The sequence below is a fragment of the Pomacea canaliculata genome, linkage group LG11 (assembly GCF_003073045.1).
Source record: "Pomacea canaliculata isolate SZHN2017 linkage group LG11, ASM307304v1, whole genome shotgun sequence".
Classification (NCBI taxonomy): domain Eukaryota; kingdom Metazoa; phylum Mollusca; class Gastropoda; order Architaenioglossa; family Ampullariidae; genus Pomacea; species Pomacea canaliculata.
The window spans coordinates 16935703-16954308 of NC_037600.1; the positions used below are offsets into that span (position 1 = coordinate 16935703).

An 18606-nucleotide genomic window follows, 5' to 3' on the forward strand; every position below is an offset into this window, starting at 1 on the left:
CTCAACATGCAATATTTTGCGTTTTTGCTGTAAATTACTCAGCGAGAAATCGGATATCTCATCTCCATATAAAGTTGGATCAGAGAACTCAAAAAAATATTTTAACCATATTTCCTTCACACAAAGAAAGTGGAGCACACTTGGAAAATTAGCAGACATGGCCAGAACTTGAGCTGCAGAATAAACTGACTGAAAAAATGTAGAACCTTGTATCTCGTAATGCAAAGAAATTCTTCATAACACGAGAAAGTTTCATTTCAAATAAAAGAGGGATTTTTTTTTACTTAAAATTTTTTTTTTTTTTTTTTTTGGTTTACAGTCGATCTTTATCAAGAAGTTCTTCCAAGTTCAAACGCTTTTGGCTTCAGTCTCCGATGATAATTTCTGCCGATGCTTTTGCCTCTTCTTTTGTCGGCATCTTTATTTGCTTTAATTAAGATTTCACTCATCTCTGTTCTCTCTCTCTCTTGCCAGAGGGTCTAGTGTTGTCGCAGTGCGACTGTTCTTTGTCCTGTCTGACTGACTGAGCTGCCATATTTTACAGGTTTTCTGCAGGCCAGGGTTTAATGATTTTCTCGTAGTGTGACACACGGGTACATCAACAGCAAACATACACATGCACGTGCATGCCAGGGTTGATCATGTGACATGCATGTGTACATCAACAGCAAATATTTACATGCACATTTCGTTATGCCAGGGTAGATCGATCATTTACAACTATTCATTCGAGTATTGCAGCATATACATAAAACTGAACATTTCAGCTCATGCCTCGAAATGAAAGAAGATATAATGGCAATACAGTGTCACATATATAATTTGACACTTAGATATAAATATTTACAAGCCTCTCTTGTTTTCAAAGTCGTTTTGTAATGATGCGCCTTCTGCTGTATAACAGAATTGTTATGTACTTTGTGTGACATGCAATGTAAATTTGAATATTTGTATTAACGCAATATTATGGCAATAAATGTTACAGTCTCACATGAGTTTTTGTTCCATGCAACGCGAATTCTCCAAACCTTGTTGTAAACGATGCTGCTAAGAATTGTCTCAAACTGTCATATTCTTTGGATTAATTCAACAAATTTATAATTATTTCTCTGGGTCAACTTGATATTGTAAATTACTGAAAAATAATATCTCCGATTTTACAGTGAAACCACTAAGTGAAACTAGATGGGAAAGTAGAATTGATGTTCTGGGATATAGCTACAAAAGTTTTGGGGGAAAGTATATAGCTCTGATTTAGACTCATTCGAAAAATAAATTTCATTCCACTTCAGTTTGAACACATGTGTTTGTGTGCCCAGCTCGAGTACAGAGGGACCGGACCCATGGGTGGGCTGATATGCTAGTGCTGTTGCCAGGAGATCGTTCAACTCTCAAATCACATCTGTAAGATAAGTCCTTTTAAGATTATTTTTTCCTTGCACCATGGCAGGTCGCATTCGATTCATTTGCTCACCTCTCATGCAATGGCATTTATAGTGCTCCACAGTCCCAGATAAAAGTTTCCTAATATTATTTCCTAAGAGAATTTATTATCTCAGAAGTTCACTGTCTTCTGAATAAACACTTCTCAGCATCTCAGCAATATATTAAAACGTTTCTCATTTAGTCATGTGTTGTATATTATTTTTTTAAAGGCGAATTTTTTTAACAGGTACTAGGCGCTATCATTCAGTCATGTACACCATTTCATCAATAAAAAATTAATCCATCTATTACGATCATTACATACTCATACAAGAAAAATTAGAAGACTCTACCACATGTACAAATAAAAAGTCATTAGAAGCTTTGTTAGCTAGTTTAGTCAGCAGGTGCACAAACAGGTGTGACCATACAGAAGTTTGAGAGATCAGTGGAGGCCTTTTACCTCGATCTTCTCGTTGCATTTTTCTTCTAGTCATCAGTTCCTCGGCCCACCAGAGAGCCGCTCTTTGCGCTATGATACATGATAGAGATCAGACTGAACGGTAAACTGTGTACTGGACAAACACGTAGGTTCCCACTATAGGAAATGGGGTAATTGTTTACCATATGATACCTGTCGGGAGTTTTAGTACACAATGTCAGTTAACTTAAGAACAGGGGTGGGTAAAGTTTTCTATTTGCAGCCGGTCTTAAAATTCTAAACTATGCGGCGGGCAGGTAAAACCCAGACCAGGTGACTACACAACAAACTACTGATAATAGAACTGACAACAAATGAGAACTTAATGGCGTTCACTTAGTGAATTGATTGTGTATAATGAAGCTGTTTGAACTCGCTCACAATAAAACTTTAAAACCAGTCTTTCCATCAGAGTCGTCAGTCGTGTGATTTGTTATCTTTGTACCTTGTCTATGTTAGAATGTTACTGACCGCCTGTTTCTAATGCTGTTTTATTTGATAAATTAAATTTCAATCAAATTAATCTAGGCTAAATAAAAAAATGGAAATATGTGCACTTAACATTTTGGCAGACGGGCCGGTCCAAAGATGTCGGGTGGCCGTACTTTGCCCACCCTGCTTTAGAAGCTCTCTAGCATCAAACTCCAAATGGATGCTGTCTCTGGGATGTAAGGGACTCTCTGGAATCGGGTTCCTGAAGTAATTTTTAGCACTAAAATCTTTTATATCCACTTCTTGTATGAAACAATCTCCATGGACAAGAACAACGTGTTTATTTCTTCTCTGATTTGCAAGCAACAAAGTGAGCTTCCTGGAGGTCTAGCTTGCTCTTGGATGATATAAACTGTGTAAACATGTGAGTGAAAAACTCTCTCAAAATTGCACTTCATATACCTGGTTCTGTTTGGATTACCATAAAAAAGAGTTGTCAAGCAAGATTCAAATAAGATATTTTCAACTATCATTATCAATTTAAGTTGTTCTTGTACATCTTTTAGATAATGTTTAATTTTTTTAAATGTGGTAAATTCATGAATCCCAAGAGGTCTACCCGCCTCAGAGTATTTGTATACAAGGAGTTAGGTGAGTAAATTTCTCCACATATCTTAAGTGTCAAGAGAGGGCAATCATCTTTAAACTTTGAAACCATTCGTGACAGATGTGTGTCAGAAGATAAGACTAAAATCTTTTTAAAAAATATTCTAAGACAGTACAGTCGTCCTAAAGGTTGTTGTCCGACCCCTGCAGGTTCACAACCTTTGATATTGGAGCGCTTCTCACTGGCCTGTTACTGTATTTATGTTTGTTATTTTCTAGTCATCATATCACACACACATATCCAGCTGTCAAATGTTTGTACTCCAGGACACCATGGCTCTTTTTTGGTGTCGGTTCCAGACTGAATGCACCATGTGTTGTTGACACGGGACTAACCAGACACCATCTTGAATAAATGTATTCCTCTTTCATGAAATGCCTTCATTTCTGGTTTTCGGGAAAAAATCTTATTTAGTGACTACATTTTCGGAAAGATCCCTCGACTATCTTAACTGAGATAAGGTGCAACCAATATGAGGTGAATGTTTTTGTTCCCTTTTTCATTATTATTAACAGCAAAATAACTGTAGCAGTAGCAGCACAGTGGTGTGAGCGGTCATGACAATGACCAACTTTATTAATCCCAATAGGCAATTTAAACATGAGAAATGCGCTCACTTACTATATATATATACATGTATATAAAATTCTCGTTAGACGGTAAAAAAAATATCAGGAAATGACACAATTAAAATACAAAAATCTTTCATCTATATAATTCTTATGTACCCCTACAACATCGCGCGCACACATACAATTAACTGAAAATTTATCTGTGACTGAGCAGCTGGATTGCAAATGTCACAAACGATTTACTGCATACAAACTATAATGTTTGCCTAAGCCTAATAACACAAATTCTCCCATTAGTAAATATTCAGGTATTGATCACAAAAATCTATATCCCTATGCTTGATACCCATTATCTTAGAACCTATCTGAACAATACTGTTTACCGTATTTCTATCATGGACACACTGTGAAGCCAACACAGAAATGGAAAAAATATTTTTTAAAAACTCTCAAATAAATGATTGGTGCAAACGAATGCCCAAATGTTGCTTTAATGACTAACAATACTATTTAGCTTACTCCGAAGGTTGATTCCTTGCTGGCCATGTTTAACATGTTCGGTCTTTATATTCCATTTGAGCTGGCAATCAAAATCAGTACCTAGGTAACTGAAGGGGTTAACAGCATATAGTTCTTACTTAAAAAATGATTCTATTCTCGATAATGGCATAGACATTACTTGTATCAGTTAAACTTGGCTTCAAGAGGCTGGTGGTCGGGCAAAGTGTCATGATCTGGCAAAGGTGAACAGAGACGAGCAGACCGGGAGGCGAATCACTGGACTCAACATGTATCATCAGATTGTTCTTGCAGCCAGGACTCATGTTACAGACATTGTTTCCCGAACAAAGTCAATGTTCTAAAAAAACACTGGCCTAACCTTCCTTCATGTTGTGGGTTTGAAAATTCTTCTCTACCTTCTGTTGATACTTTCTTTCCCCTTCTTGATGGTTCTAAGTTCTTTGTGCGCTGACTTTAGTGTCTCCCTATCCCCGCCTCTGAAAGCCTGCTTCGTTTTGTCTGAATGAGCTTTGTTACCTAGTGCTTGCTGTTTTGATAGACTGTAATGGTTTTCTTTGTGACTAAAGCTTATCTGGGGCCTCCTCACAGTATTCATTACCTACTGGTATCTGAGATAAAGCGAACCCCGCTGTGAACAGACTTCTGAAAAGTAGACCTGCATCTGCTTGCATAACCATTTGAGATAACATTATTCATCTGTCCAACACACAATTCTGCTGAGTGGAACAGCTAGCATGTTGATACTCGGAAGGCGATTTGTAACTGCAGTTATAATTAATACACATTGTATTACTAGAATGAGTAACAAGATTTCTAACATTTAAAAAAAAAAAAACAGAAATATGAGTATCGTCTGCGGCCCTAGACTGCCATGGTTGGTGTAATACTGTGCACCCTGCTTCCCAAACACGAGAATTATCTCCCAGTCACCGCCACAGGAAACAGGTGCCCGGTTATGTCACTCAGATGAAAACGAGGTTCAGGTAAGCAGGTTATATATTGCACGGACATGTTACATCACTGGAACACACAGGCGCGCTTTGATTTCAGTTCCTCGTTCGGATTACTGCACCACATTTCCGATAAAGATTTCAATGCAGTTTTTTTCTGAAAGGTAAGGAATATATTTTTTCTGTTCAAATAAACTATAAAATGTTCGCTGAATTCAGATATCAAACAATTGCGATAATACATTTGTCTCAAATCTTCCTCAAAGGAATGTAGTAAATAACAACAAAAACTAATAATTTGTAACTAGACGGCGGAGCTGCTAACTATGCCTCGCATCCTAGAAGTGCAGCAGACTCGACAGTCTGACGAGCTCTCATTTCAGGTGTGTTTGCACCTGACTACTCCTTCAGGTGTTGACGTTGTACACCAAAGATGTCTTTTATTTGGAATGTATTCTTTGAGAGATTCATATATTATTTGTGTAAAAACTTTAGATAAATACTTGGCCACAACTTTTGATCTTTTGTGTATTCAATGGCATGTAGGATTATCATAATTATATATTTTTCTTTTGTTGTTGTTGTTGTTGTTGTTGTTGTTGTTGTTGTTGTTGTTGTTGTTGTTGTTGTTGTTGTTGCTGCTGCTGCTGCTGCTGCTGCTGCTGTTCGACTGCATCCTCATTTTTGTACTGCTCCTGAAATATTTCCTTCATGCAGAGAATCAATTTCGCTTGTCTGTTTGTCTACCAGACCTCTCATTTGCTCTTGCATGTTTCTTATTATGTTTTTTCTGTCTTGTGTTTATAGCTGTTGATGTGGGTCTGTCCATTTGTTTGCTGACAAGCTTTGATCTATGGTTCCCAGTCACTTCATCCCCAGACACTTCATCCCTGACACTTAACCCCCTAGATTTTAATCCCTAAGCACTTAATCCCCAGACACTTAATCCCTGAACTAAATCCTTTACTAAAAAAATTATGAAGTCAGCGAAAAATTTAATTGAAATTCAAATTCAAATCATGCTATTAACTTCAACGTCATTTGAACATCTACAACATTAGTTAAAGTTTATATAAGCTAGTAAATTTAATGTTCTTTAACAATATCTACAGTATATACGTATGCTTGAAGTAGGATAGAAGTTCCGGCATGCGAGCATGTTGTGGCATTGACTCTGCAAGCAATTCGAAGGAATCGACAATGTCTTCCTCACAGGCAAGTGCTGGGAGGCATCTGACCATTCCACATCACTCGTCGTCTTCGTCATCGTCACTTCTCATACCCTGTTCAGTGACTTAGCGTAATACCACGTGACTTAAGTAACAGTAACATCCCGTTACTCTACATGACTGAAACTTCTCTCGTCACCGCTGCTTTCTCAAAGTCTGTGACTATATATTGTCTCTGGGGCTGCATTAGGCACTAGCTCTCTAACTGCATCCAACAATCTATTATAGGCTGCACTTGATTTATAAAGGATTAAGTGTCTGGGTATTAAGTGTCGGGGGATGAAGTGCTTAGGGATTAAAAGTCTAGGGGATTCAGTATCGGGGATGAAGAGTCTGGGGATTAAGTGACTGGACACCATTGATAAAACATCTGTTCATCACAAAAATCTATATCCCTATGCTTGATACCCTTATCTTAGAACCTATCTGAACAACACTGTTTACCGTATTTCTATCATGGACACACTGTGAAGCCAGCACAGAAATGGAAATAATATTTTTTTAAAAACCCTCAAATAAATGACTGGTGCAAACGAACGGCCAAATCTTGCTTTGATGACTAAAAATGCTATTTAGCTTTCTCAGAAGGTTGATTCTTTGCTGGCCACGTTTAACATGTTCGGTCTTTATATTCCATTTGAGCTGGCAATCAAAAACAGTACCTAGGTAACTGAAGGAGTTAACAGCATATAGTTCTTACTTTAAAAAAAATGATTCTATTCTCGATAATGGCATAGACATTCTTTGTATCAGTGAAACTTGGCTTCGAGAGGCTGGTGGTCGGGCAAAGTGTCATGATCTGGCAAAGGTGAACAGAGACGAGCAGACCGGGAGGCGAATCACTAGACTCCACATGCATCATCAGATTGTTCTTGCAGCCAGGACTCATGTTACAGACATTGTTCCCTGAACAAAGTCAATGTTCTACTCTGAAAAAAAAAACACTGGCCTAACCTTCCTTCATGTTGTGCGTTTGAAAATTCTTCTCTACCTTCTGTTGATACTTTCCTTCCCCTCCTTGATGGTCCTAACTTCTTTGTGCGCTGACTTTAGTGTCTCTCTATCCCCGCCTCTGAAAGCCTGCTTCGTTTTGTCTGAATGAGCTTTGTTACCTAGTGCTTGCTGTTTTGATAAACTCTAATGTAGCGGTTCTCAACCTTTTACTTGTGACGCCCCCCCCCCTGACGAACACCGGTACGTCCGCGACCCCCTTAGCCAGCTAGGTCGGTGGAAGAGCGGGGGAAGCCTTAGCTAACCTCGAACGCCGCGTCGAGGAAATCAACAACGGAAGAACAAAGTTCGTATCTGCAAGAAGTATAACTGTTAATGAAATTTTACTAAAGCAAAATCTGCGGTGATAATAAATATTATTTTATTGGACACTCACTTTGATTAATGAGAAGGTTGAGCCTGCTTGCTGTTGCATAGAGAAGCGAACCTGTGTGCGATGTTCGTACCCACTGCTATTCGCAGCTCAGCCTCTGCGTCAACACGATTTCTGTATTTCGACTTCAGTGCTGCAAATGCTGAAAATCCTTTCTCACACATATACGAAGTTGAAAATGGCAGAAGAACTTTCATGGCTTTCTCAGAAAGCACCCTTTGACGCTAATCCACAATTTTGGCACTGGTGTTGTTTGGAAGACCATTTTCAGGGATTGGTCACTCGAAAGGTCGATGAGCTGCTCTTCTTCTTCCGTGGACAACCCGCTTGTGCTAGGATCAGCCAGAAATGGATTACGAATCCAATCGTATTTAGTCACATCAATTTCAGCGAAGTAATGCTGAAACCTTTCTTGCAGTCCGTTTAGATGGGCAATAATTACATTCTTCACCTGGTCAAGATTCAAGTTGTCAGCCTTGCACTTACACAAGCACGGAAACATCAAAAATATTGTCTCGGCGTGTCTTTTGCGTCCACAACGAAATTTTTCGGACGAAAGCATTCATCTTGTCAGTTGTTTGTAATATGATGGTGTCTTTCCCTTGCATAGAAGTATTCACAACGTTCAGCCTCTCAAATATGTCCGATAAATATGCCATTAGCAGCAGCCATCGGTCGTTCTTAAGCCCCCACCCCGCACTGTCTGGTCATGGCCTTCTGTCAGGGACCTAGAGTACTAGGACTGAGCACTTGGGGGAGAGAGAGGGCAAAAGGCGAGAGGAGGGAGACTGGAGGCTTGATTGTTGAGAGGGGGATTGTGTTTTGAGTTTTGGAAGTGAAAGGTCACTGCATTGCCGAGACAGTGTACTTGAATAGGGAGAAGAGATTTGGAGTTTGAGACCCCTCACCACTCGGTTACACAATGTAAACTAATTTCACTAATACCAGTATAAGAAACTTTTAAAAAAGGACCACCATCGCGCCCCCCTTGTAGGCACGTCACGCCCCCCAAGGGTCGCACCCCACAGGTTGAGAACCGCTGCTCTAATGGTTTTATTTGTGACTAAAGCTTATCTGGGGCCTCCTCGCAGTATTCATTACCTACTGGTATCTGAGATAAAGCGAACCCCGCTGTGAACAGACTTCTGAAAAGTAGACCTGCATCTGCTTGCATAACCATTTGAGAAAACATTATTCATCTGTCCAACACACAATTCTGCTGAGTGGAACAGCTAGCATGTTGATACTGGGAAGGTGATTTATAACTGCAGTTATAATTAATACACATTGTATTACTAGAATGAGTAACAAGATTTCTAACATTTAAAAAAAAAAAAACAGAAATATGAGTATCGTCTGCGGCCCTAGACTGCCATGGTTGGTGCAATACTGTGCACCCTGCTTCCCAAACACGAGAATTATCTCCCAGTCACCGCCACAGGAAACAGGTGCCCGGTTATGTCACTCAGATGAAAACGAGGTTCAGGTAAGCAGGTTATATATTGCACGGACATGTTACATCACTGGAACACACAGGCGCGCTTTGATTACAGTTCCCCGTTCGGATTACTGCACCACATTTCCGATAAAGATTTCAATGCAGTTTTTTTCTAAAAGGTAAGGAATATATTTTTTCTGTTCAAATAAACTATAAAATGTTCGCTGAATTCAGATATCAAAGAATTGCGATGATGCATTTGTCTCAAATCTTCCTCAAAGGATTATATTATTATTATTATTATTATTATTATTATTATTATTATTATTATTATTATTATTATTATTATTATTATTATTATTATTATTATTATTATTATTATTATTATTATTATTATTATTATTGTTGTTGTTTGTTGTTGTTGTTGTTGTTGTTGTTGTTGTTGTTGTTGTTGTTGTTGTTGTTGTTGTTGTTGTTGTTGTTATTATTATTATTATTATTATTATTATTATTATTATACTGTATCCTCATTTTTGTACTGCTCCTGAAATATTTCCCTCATACAGAGAATCAATTTCGCTTGTCTGTTTGTCTACCAGACCTCTCATTTGCTTTTGCATGTTTCTTATTATGTTTCTTTCCTGTCTTGTGTTTATAGCTGTTGATGTGGGTCTGTCCATTTGTTTGCTGACAAGCTTTGATCTATGTCAGTATGTGTATAATGGGAACTTCGTGTCTATCATTCTTATTGTGTTTACCTTTGTTTTAAATAGTATTGAGCCTTCTGTTTGTAAGGAAATGCGTTATAGAAATTCCATTCGTTTTATTATTGTTTTTAATTGTTGTTATCGATATCATAAATTAAATATTGTAGCTAACAGACTTTCATCAGACAGTTTAGTAGGATAAAGAATGCTTAACCTTTTTTGAACGAAATTATGCTTATAGCGTTGGAAACGTTTTAAATACTAAGTAGATAAGTGATATATTAGTAGGATACATAATATAGTAGGATACATAAGTAATAAAGGCATCTATGAGATAGTTTATCTGTTCAGTAAGTCTATATGTGGATACTGTTAAATGATAAGAAAGATCGGGGTTAGAAACAGAAGATTTGAAAATTGCTCTGACCTGTTATAAAAGACAAAAGTGACTCAAAAATATTTTTACTCAAAAAATCCACGGTGATGATGGATGTGGGTACTGTAAAGCCACAAGAGAATACAATTACTGAAAATAAATATTTATGATACTTAAATAACTATAATAATAATAATAATAAATAGAAAAAATATAATTATGATAATCCTATATGCCATTTAATAATAATAATAATAATAATAATAATAATAATAATAATAATAATAATAATAATAATAATAATAATAATAATAATAATAATAATAATAATAATAATAATAATAATGTGATTTGTATAGCGCTCGTAGGCAGTGTGCTTTTAGTTTTAGAGAGAGAGACAAGAACGAGACATGGAGAACCTATTTATCCACAGTTCTGATGACTAGTAAAAGACAAATGTAGAACACGTAAAGAGGAATCGTGCAACAAGAACTTTGAGTGTCACGATTCTGCAAAGAAAAACGATCAGGAAAGTAGCAATAAACGGAAAGAAGGGGTTAAACGGACTAGCATTGTGTGGACTGTTGTTAGAAGTAATGGTCAAGAATGAGGTGCAGTTTCAGTGCACATTTAACGGATTCAATGATTGGTAGGTGGCGGATATGAAGGGGAGATAGTTTCATTTTTTTCTGCATAGTAACTAAAAATCATGTGTCCATATGTTGTTGTTTTGGTGGCAGGAATATTTAGAATACGGTCATTAGACAAAGTGAATAGTTGTTTGGCTGGTATGTAGGGGAGAAAATGGTCAGAGAAATAATCATGGCATGTGTCAGCAAAGAAATTAAAACGCAGCACTGACAGTTTGTACTGGATGCCAGAACGGATGGGAAGCCAGGGTAGACAATGAAGAAGACGGGTGGTGTGGTACTTCCATTAAGAAGGTGGTTGCAGTGACTAATGATCATAATTCAGGTATTTCACTTTGTGGTGGTACAAGAAAGGTGTGTGAATTTATTAAAGCTATTTACATGCCCATTTACTAACCTTCTCAGATTGAAAAATAACAATTAAAAAGTGTTATTTCATGAGGCATTTTTCTGATTTGCAGGATCATCGAGCGACTGTTACATGGTCAGTCACTATGATGAAAATTCTCCGTCATAAGACCTTCTACCTCATCGTCTTCGCCTGCGCTGGCTTACTGCTGTTGGGAGCATCAATCCATTTCTACCAAATACCTTTTGTCTACCTGAAATCTTCTCCTACTGTATCCAGAATTGGCTCAGACTACCCATGTGTCAATAGAATCAATCTTCATCCGACTGATGTCCCGCCTCAATCTTTTGTATTGAACCTGAATGATCCAATCTGGCAAAGACACCAAAAAAGCCAGGGTGTCCTGGGGTATCCGGTCCCCTTCAACAAGTCGCAACACGAAGAAGGCAAGAACAGGAAACAGAATGAAGTGCAAACATCTGACAACTGGCCAAAATTGTGAGTGCGCGCGTGTATACCTGCTTGTTCGTGTGTGTGTGTGTGTGTGGAAGGGTTAACATTATAAGGAAAAGGTTTGGCATATGACCGTGTGGTTATGGTCGTGCAGTGCCACTTGGCCAACCAATTCGACTTCCTATTGAAGTGCCCCTTTGCCAATAAGCTCGACTTTTTTATTACCTCCCTTACCTAGAAAAAAATGTATTATGAGAGGTGGTGGTGCCTGTCACTTTGTCTCCTTTACTTTTTGTCAATATTTTTTTATTGTGGTCTTCCCTTATCTGGGACTAACTTTTTATGAGGGCAGTGACTGTGATTACGTTGTCGGGTACCCACTTTTCGCTAAGACGAGTCAAGGAAATACCCTGAGTTACACGGGTATGGCAAGTGCACACTCCTTCCTGTTGGTGCAACATTGCTCTACGTCAGGGGTGGGCAATTAATTGTCCCAAGGGGCCGCATGAGAAATTGGGATGGTTTTAGAGGGCCGGACTAATATAGTTAAATCAGTTTTACCCAATACTGTATACATAGTATATATATATACTGGTGGGCGGGCGGGCGGGCCGGTCAGAGATAGGACGCAGGCCGGCCTTTGCCCAGGTCTGCTCTACGTTATCAGTTATCCGCTTCATGTGTGTGTATGTGTGCGTGCATGCGTGATTTTGCTTTGTAGCAACAATGCAGTAAAAGTGAAGCTGGTCACCTTACCAAGAACAACATAATGAAGGAAATAATTCAAACTAAAAAGACGTTTGTGATCTTAAGAAACACTTTGTTTTCGTTGTCTAACTAAAGACTTCTTACACTGAAGTAATAACATTTATCTTCTGTACTGCATTTCTCCTCCTCTGAAGATGATCTTTTTGTGTTTAACATGGAAACTAATAACTCATGAAGAAGGATGTAGGGATGTGTACGCCCTCATAGTACTGAAGTTCTAAATTGATCGAGACCACTTCTCTTTTGGAGACCAACGAGATGTGAACACAGACTCAAATATGTCAGTCTCAGTCTGCACAAGGACATCACACTAATTTCTGTGTACTGGCAGAACAGATTAATTAATTTATTATTTATTTACTTATTATTATTTGCCTTGCTTCGCCACACTATTGTGCTCTTGACACGTGTACATTTCCCGACATTGATTTCACGAGCTTTGCCAAAATTTATTACACTTGAATGAACTGGTAGACTCTAAAACCGTTAATGGAAGGCGATGTTATCAAGAAAACGTCGGCTAAACAAAAGCAAAAACAACAAGCAGAAATTCAATCCAATTAAATTACAAAATACAAAACAGAACACTGCTGGTGACGCCTACTCACGCCTATGAAGCCAATGTCAAAAATGTTGCAGCAGCAAACAGGAGTCGTGAACCCAAAGACTGAATGAAGTGAAAACAAGTAAAGCAGAACAATGTGATTGACTGGTTTACGACTGTCGTACGTGGCTGTTAATGTTACTCCCTGGTAAGACAGATAAGAGCACATTGTCCGTTCAAAAGATGGACTTAAAGAAGGTTGACAAGAAAACTCTCTGAACGTCCAGGGACACTGAAACATCTCTGCTTTCACTTTGTGTCCTTTGTTTATTGTTTAGCTTCGATTCTTATTTTCTGAAAATTAAAAAACTGTACTTTCATAATAACAAATATTTACTATTTCTTTATTTTCTATATTTTGCATTTTTATTAATTTTTGTACGCTTTTGTGACATTAGTTCTTTCCCTGGTGCATTCCCTTTTATTCTAGTCTCCCTGGTTTAAAATATACTCTCATTTTTAATGTAGGTCGAAGAATTTCTACCAGAGCCCGATTCCAGAGAGCCCCTTTCATCCTAATCACAGCATCCGGTGGGAGTTTGATACTACTGAGCTACTCAAACGACCTGATGTTATGAATCAGCCACCGAAAATCATCACATGGGTGAAAAAGCCCCGCCATATTCCAGATCTTCCGGAACCTGTGCGCCTGCGCGTGTGTCCGGAAATGCCTTGTCGTGTGACCTCTAACACGTCGTTTCAGGAGCAAAGCTCGGCTCTCCTGTGGGCCGGGGAACTGATGACAGAAACAGAGCCACCGAGAAGATCGCATCCAGACCAGGTAAACGTCCTCCACTGCCCTGTCATGCTGCTCATGGTCACATCTGTTTGTCCACCTGCTGACTAGACTAACAGTAACATCACTGAAGACTACCATAACCGGGAAGGGATTTCGGTTTTGTGAGATGACCTCGTGGAGCTTTGGTCTAGTAGTAAGCTAGACCCTCACTAGACGGCTTTTATTTACTTACTCGAATAAAACATTCAGGTTGGCATTGTAAGAATAAAAATTTTAACATATTGTAAGCAAGGTCGAGGTGAAATGTTTTACATAGAAGGCAGTGGTTTTTTTTAAATTATTAATTTTCTTATGCAATATTTAAAACGTTTTCTCTTTTCTGAGAATGTCAGGTAGTATAAGTGCTGGTAACTGTGAGGTAAACGATTGCACGCCGATTACAACTGTTCGTGGTGCCATTTGACATGCTGGAGTGGACAGAATGATGGATTGATGTTCTCGACCAAACGAAAGTGGATTTGAGAACTTCATTGTCACCTAGCAAAAGTCATGCAGTGCCCACTTCCACGTACAAACGACAAATAAACGGCCAGTTGTATGTATCGCAAGAGGCTATTATGGCATGAGAAGTGTGCTCAGTTGGGAAAAAAACAGATAAAGAACGAGTGCTGGTTACAAGATAAAGATGCACAAAAACAGGCAATCATAAACCTAAAACCATTTGTAAAGCACACTTACAATATCATCCACTCGCATGCTCAAACAACTGACAACTCACCTCTGAGCAGCTGAACTGCAGAGGGTACAAATGATTTCAAGTGCCTCTTACTATAAAGGCATAGCATAAATCCGCATACTCGTACATCAACAATTGGTTTTGTTTGTTTGTTTGTTTGTTTGTTTGTTTGTTTGTTTGTTTGTTTGTTTGTTTGTTTGTTTGTTTGTTTGTTTGTTTGTTTGTTTGTTTGTTTTCAAGGTCTAGTTCGGAGCAACTTTTTATGATTGTCTACTTTAATTTTCTCCCTCGAGGTTTTTGTGTTTCACGATCTTGAACCCCCGAGGTCCAGCTGGGTGTGTTCTTCCACGTTCCGCCTGGACCCCTGGAAGTCGGCATTTAACTGGACCATGCATTACAGGTAACTGCGGGTCTGAGTTTTGTTTTCTTTGCTAGCGTTTGTCCACTTTGGATGTAGTTTATATGAAAGAGAGAGAAAGAAAGAGCACATGCGCTCTTGTGGGTGTGGGTTTGGGTGTGGGTGTGGGTGTGGTTGCTGATTTTTTTTTTTTCGAGTGTACATATGCTCACACTTTATTCGGTTGAAGTGTATTCTTTATTCTTAGTTATTACAAATCTTTTTTTTTTTAAGTAATGCACTCTACACTCCCTTAAGATCATATCCAAGAAACGAAATCAGTTCTAAGCTTCGTCCTCGGTCATGTTGAAGGTTTGACGCCGACATTCTCAGTCTCCATGGCCTGGTGGTCAAGCGAAGACGTCCAGTCAAGCGGAACTACACGGACATCCTGGCCAGGAAGACCAAGTTCGCTGCCTGGGCTGTCAGCAGTGTTATAGATCAAAGCAGACGGAAAGAGTTCGCCGCCATGCTGCAGAAGTACATCTCCATCGACATCTTCGGGGAAAGTTCTGCACACAGATGTCCTCGAGACCAAGATGACCTCTGTTTTCAGACATTCAGCAGGGACTACAAGTTCTACCTGGGTTTTGAAAGTTCCTTAGCGAAGGACTACATTTCAGAGAAATTCTTCCGCTATCTGAACTTAGACACTGTGCTCGTTGCCCGAGGCAGCAACGAATACAAGGTGAGTGTTATCTGTTTTTGGCTGTCATCATCATAATCGTCATCATCATCATCCTCATTATTGTAATTATCAAACCACGCTTTTTGTAGGCTTTGTGTTTTTTTCTCACAACCTGTAATCGTCTTTGCTTACACTTTGTCTTGCTATTAACTTGGTTGCAGTTCCACGCTCCTCAAAACATCTTCATCAACACGGCGGACTTTGCAACAGTCAAAGACCTCGCCGACTACCTTCTGCACCTCGACAAACACCCCGAAGAGTACCTTGAGATTCTCAAGGCAAAGGACGAGTACGAGGTTCTGTTCGAGGACTACCCGTTGCGTTATGGTGACGGGCAAGTGTTCTTCATGCATTACCAGTACGAGGCCACAGCTTTCTGTGAGATGTGTCGCCGCCTGTGGAACCTGGACTCCTACAGACAGACCATTCCGGACATACGGAAGTGGGTTGACAAAGAGCTGTGTTATGAGGCTACAGACTTACACTAACATAGCCTAGTGGTATTGTTATAGACGCTAGAATGTTTTGTGACAGTGTATCGGTGTGCCTCGGTTTGCTTTGGGGTTTTTTGTTTGTTTGTTTGTTTTTGTTTTTGTTTTTTTTGTTTTTTGTTGTTTTTTTGTTTTGTTTTTTGTTTGTTTGGGGGTTTTTTGTTTGTTTTTTGTTTGTTTTTTGTTTGTTTTGTTTTGTTCTGTTTTATTTTGTTTTTTGTTTTTTGTTTTTCTTGTTTGGTTAGTTGTTTTTTTTAGCTGGGAAAAGGAATGCGAGAATATTTGACATAGGTAAGACCCTGATCACAAATTTCTTACAGGAAGAAGATGAAAAAGACAAATGACTAGAAACTAATAATACTGTGATGAACATAAAGGAATATTGACAAATATGTGGAATTCAGGAGTGGGCGGAAGATATTTCGAGAGTTTATATAAGATATTTCCATAAAAGTATGTGTTTGGTGGCAGGACAGTTTCAAACATATACACATTTTATAGAGAAAGGGCAGACAATTGCAAAGGGCGGGGCCACAGAAGGATCGTCTGCTAAGTTTCTGCTGTCTGGTGAGTGGCACAGAGGGGAAGCAACACAAGTAAACCGAAGAAACCAACTCTGATGGTAGAGATGACAAAAATGTCTCATTTTACAAACTTGTCTTTTTTTCGATTTCAGTTCACATTCATCTGAGATCTTTCTGTTTTCCAAGTATACAAAGTTTTTGTTTATATGCTGTGTTTTGAAAACTCATGTCTATTACTGATGTCTACATAATTTTATTTTCAATAAGAAGTTGTCACTAGACCTATAGACTCTACATATTTATGCACTACTTAATTCTGTTCTCACTTAAAACCTGAAGATGGTTGTTCTCATCTCGGATGTTAAGACATCACTTCCTTGTTGACAGCAGCGCTGACTTCAGATGTTTCACCAAAGAAGGCTACCAATCTGTATTTTTAGATGCTATTAATATTTTAAAATAATTTTTAAAAATGTAATATTATAAAATATATTATCTCATACATCTCGCGTTTTGTCTCGTTAATTTATAGCATTTCGGGTGTATAATATACTGCATTTTCGGTCAACTGGTTTTTTTCCCACATTTTTGAAAAAAATGTTAACAACTTTGCTTACCCTAGGCAGAGTGTAAATTTTTGAGGGGACGCAAGACCGCAAGTAATTTTTTAATACCCTGTCGTCGTCTTAATTGTTTTTGGTTTGATTGCCAGATGTTTCTTGAGTATCGAACTTTTTATCAGTATTTACTCAATCTCTCAATAAACTATTATGTGCCAGTATGTTTACCACACGGGATTCTTTTTAAATATATAACCATTAAAAAGTGGGGTTAACATATCTGTTACATGATTTTTATTTCCTACAGCTTTAAGTTTCGCACAATCTTCATACAAAAACTTGTTCACGACCATCCAAGCTCGCCTGCTGATAACGCCAATAAAAACTGTTGTTATCACTGGCCGTAAGATTTGTTTTAAATGCGAGAAGGTGAGAGAGTGAGAGGTAGGAGGCAAATTCCAACTCGTCCCCAAGCCACTCTCAATATTCCATGAAAGAGTGTATTGGACATTTATATAGTACATGTACTTACACACCAAAGGCAAACAAACACCAGACAGCCTGACCAAACAAACTCGGCATCCCGGAACTGCTGACGTACATGTACAAGCTAATTATTCCTCCATTCCACTTCCTGTCTTTACTAAAACAAGCAAAAGTCATCGCAATTTCTAAGTCAGGTGACGTAGAAGATCATACAAACTATCCACCAATCTCATCTCTCATCATTCTCTAAATCCTTGGGAAAAATCACACCAAAACACGCCTCCAAATTCACCAATTAAAACATAAAGCTTTTCCGTATCAATCAGCCTGGATGTAGACTCAAACCACACAGCACTTACATTGACGGCAGAAGAGTGGTTAAAGCAATATAAACGACAACCAATATACAACAGCACTTTTTGTAGACATTGGGAAAGGAGAGCTAACAAATCGGTGCTACTCAAAGAAAAAAAGTGCAGCCTTGTGATTTCTCATTTCGAGTAGTCAGTCCTAAGACTATAATAAGCAGATTAAAAATTCAACAAAACTATGTTCGACTATATAATGTTAACATGAAAAATGTCCCCTAGATTTTCTCCTTTGTTCTCCACCAAAACGATAAGAGGGTTTCTCACACTTTATACTTCCATATCAACAATTGACTTCCAACAGCACCCATCAACCATGTGATAACAATGGCTGCTAGTGTATGTTGATCACGTGACTAATTTGCGTTATAAAATGTCGTTTCGTTTTGCTTCCAACCAGCAGAGAATGTGTCATTACAATGAAAACTAACTTCAGTAAGCGGTGTCGAATCAAATGAGGCCAGTTGTCGACTTGACTACATGGGATCTGCTTGAACTGACTCAGGTCGAATCGGCTCTGGGTTGTGGACGACTTGACTTAGGGTGGTGGTCGAATCCAATCGTCTGTGGTTGAATTGGTAATTGGTAAGAATCGACTTGTGCATTGTTG

General features: G+C 38.5%; 1 protein-coding gene across 3 annotated transcripts; it reads left to right on the forward strand.

Moving 5' to 3' along the window:
- The first annotated feature begins 5155 nt into the window (after nt 1-5155).
- On the forward strand, nt 5156-16150 carry LOC112574997 (galactoside 3(4)-L-fucosyltransferase-like). 3 transcript variants are annotated; one of them, XM_025256474.1, is made up of 6 exons: nt 5156-5213; nt 11295-11680; nt 13476-13788; nt 14776-14882; nt 15192-15567; nt 15729-16150. In XM_025256474.1, the coding sequence occupies exons 2-6, from the start codon at nt 11328-11330 to the stop codon at nt 16053-16055; spliced, it is 1476 nt and encodes a 491-aa protein (XP_025112259.1). In that variant the 5' UTR covers nt 5156-5213; nt 11295-11327; the 3' UTR covers nt 16056-16150. The 3 variants fall into 3 exon arrangements, with proteins under 3 accessions (XP_025112259.1, XP_025112258.1, XP_025112257.1); XM_025256473.1 differs by lacking the exon at nt 5156-5213 and adding an exon at nt 8976-9279; XM_025256472.1 differs by lacking the exon at nt 5156-5213 and having other exon boundaries at nt 10574-11680.
- The last annotated feature ends 2456 nt before the right edge of the window (nt 16151-18606 follow it).

Bases quoted from the DNA above. Each gene is read 5' to 3' on its own strand.
- LOC112574997 (XM_025256472.1), top strand. From the start codon at position 11,271: ATGAGGCATTTTTCTGATTTGCAGGATCATCGAGCGACTGTTACATGG. The intron at 13,789-14,775 runs GTAAACGTCCTC...TTCTCCCTCGAG, and splicing joins GAAGATCGCATCCAGACCAG to GTTTTTGTGTTTCACGATCT. The intron at 14,883-15,191 runs GTAACTGCGGGT...GTCATGTTGAAG, and splicing joins AACTGGACCATGCATTACAG to GTTTGACGCCGACATTCTCA.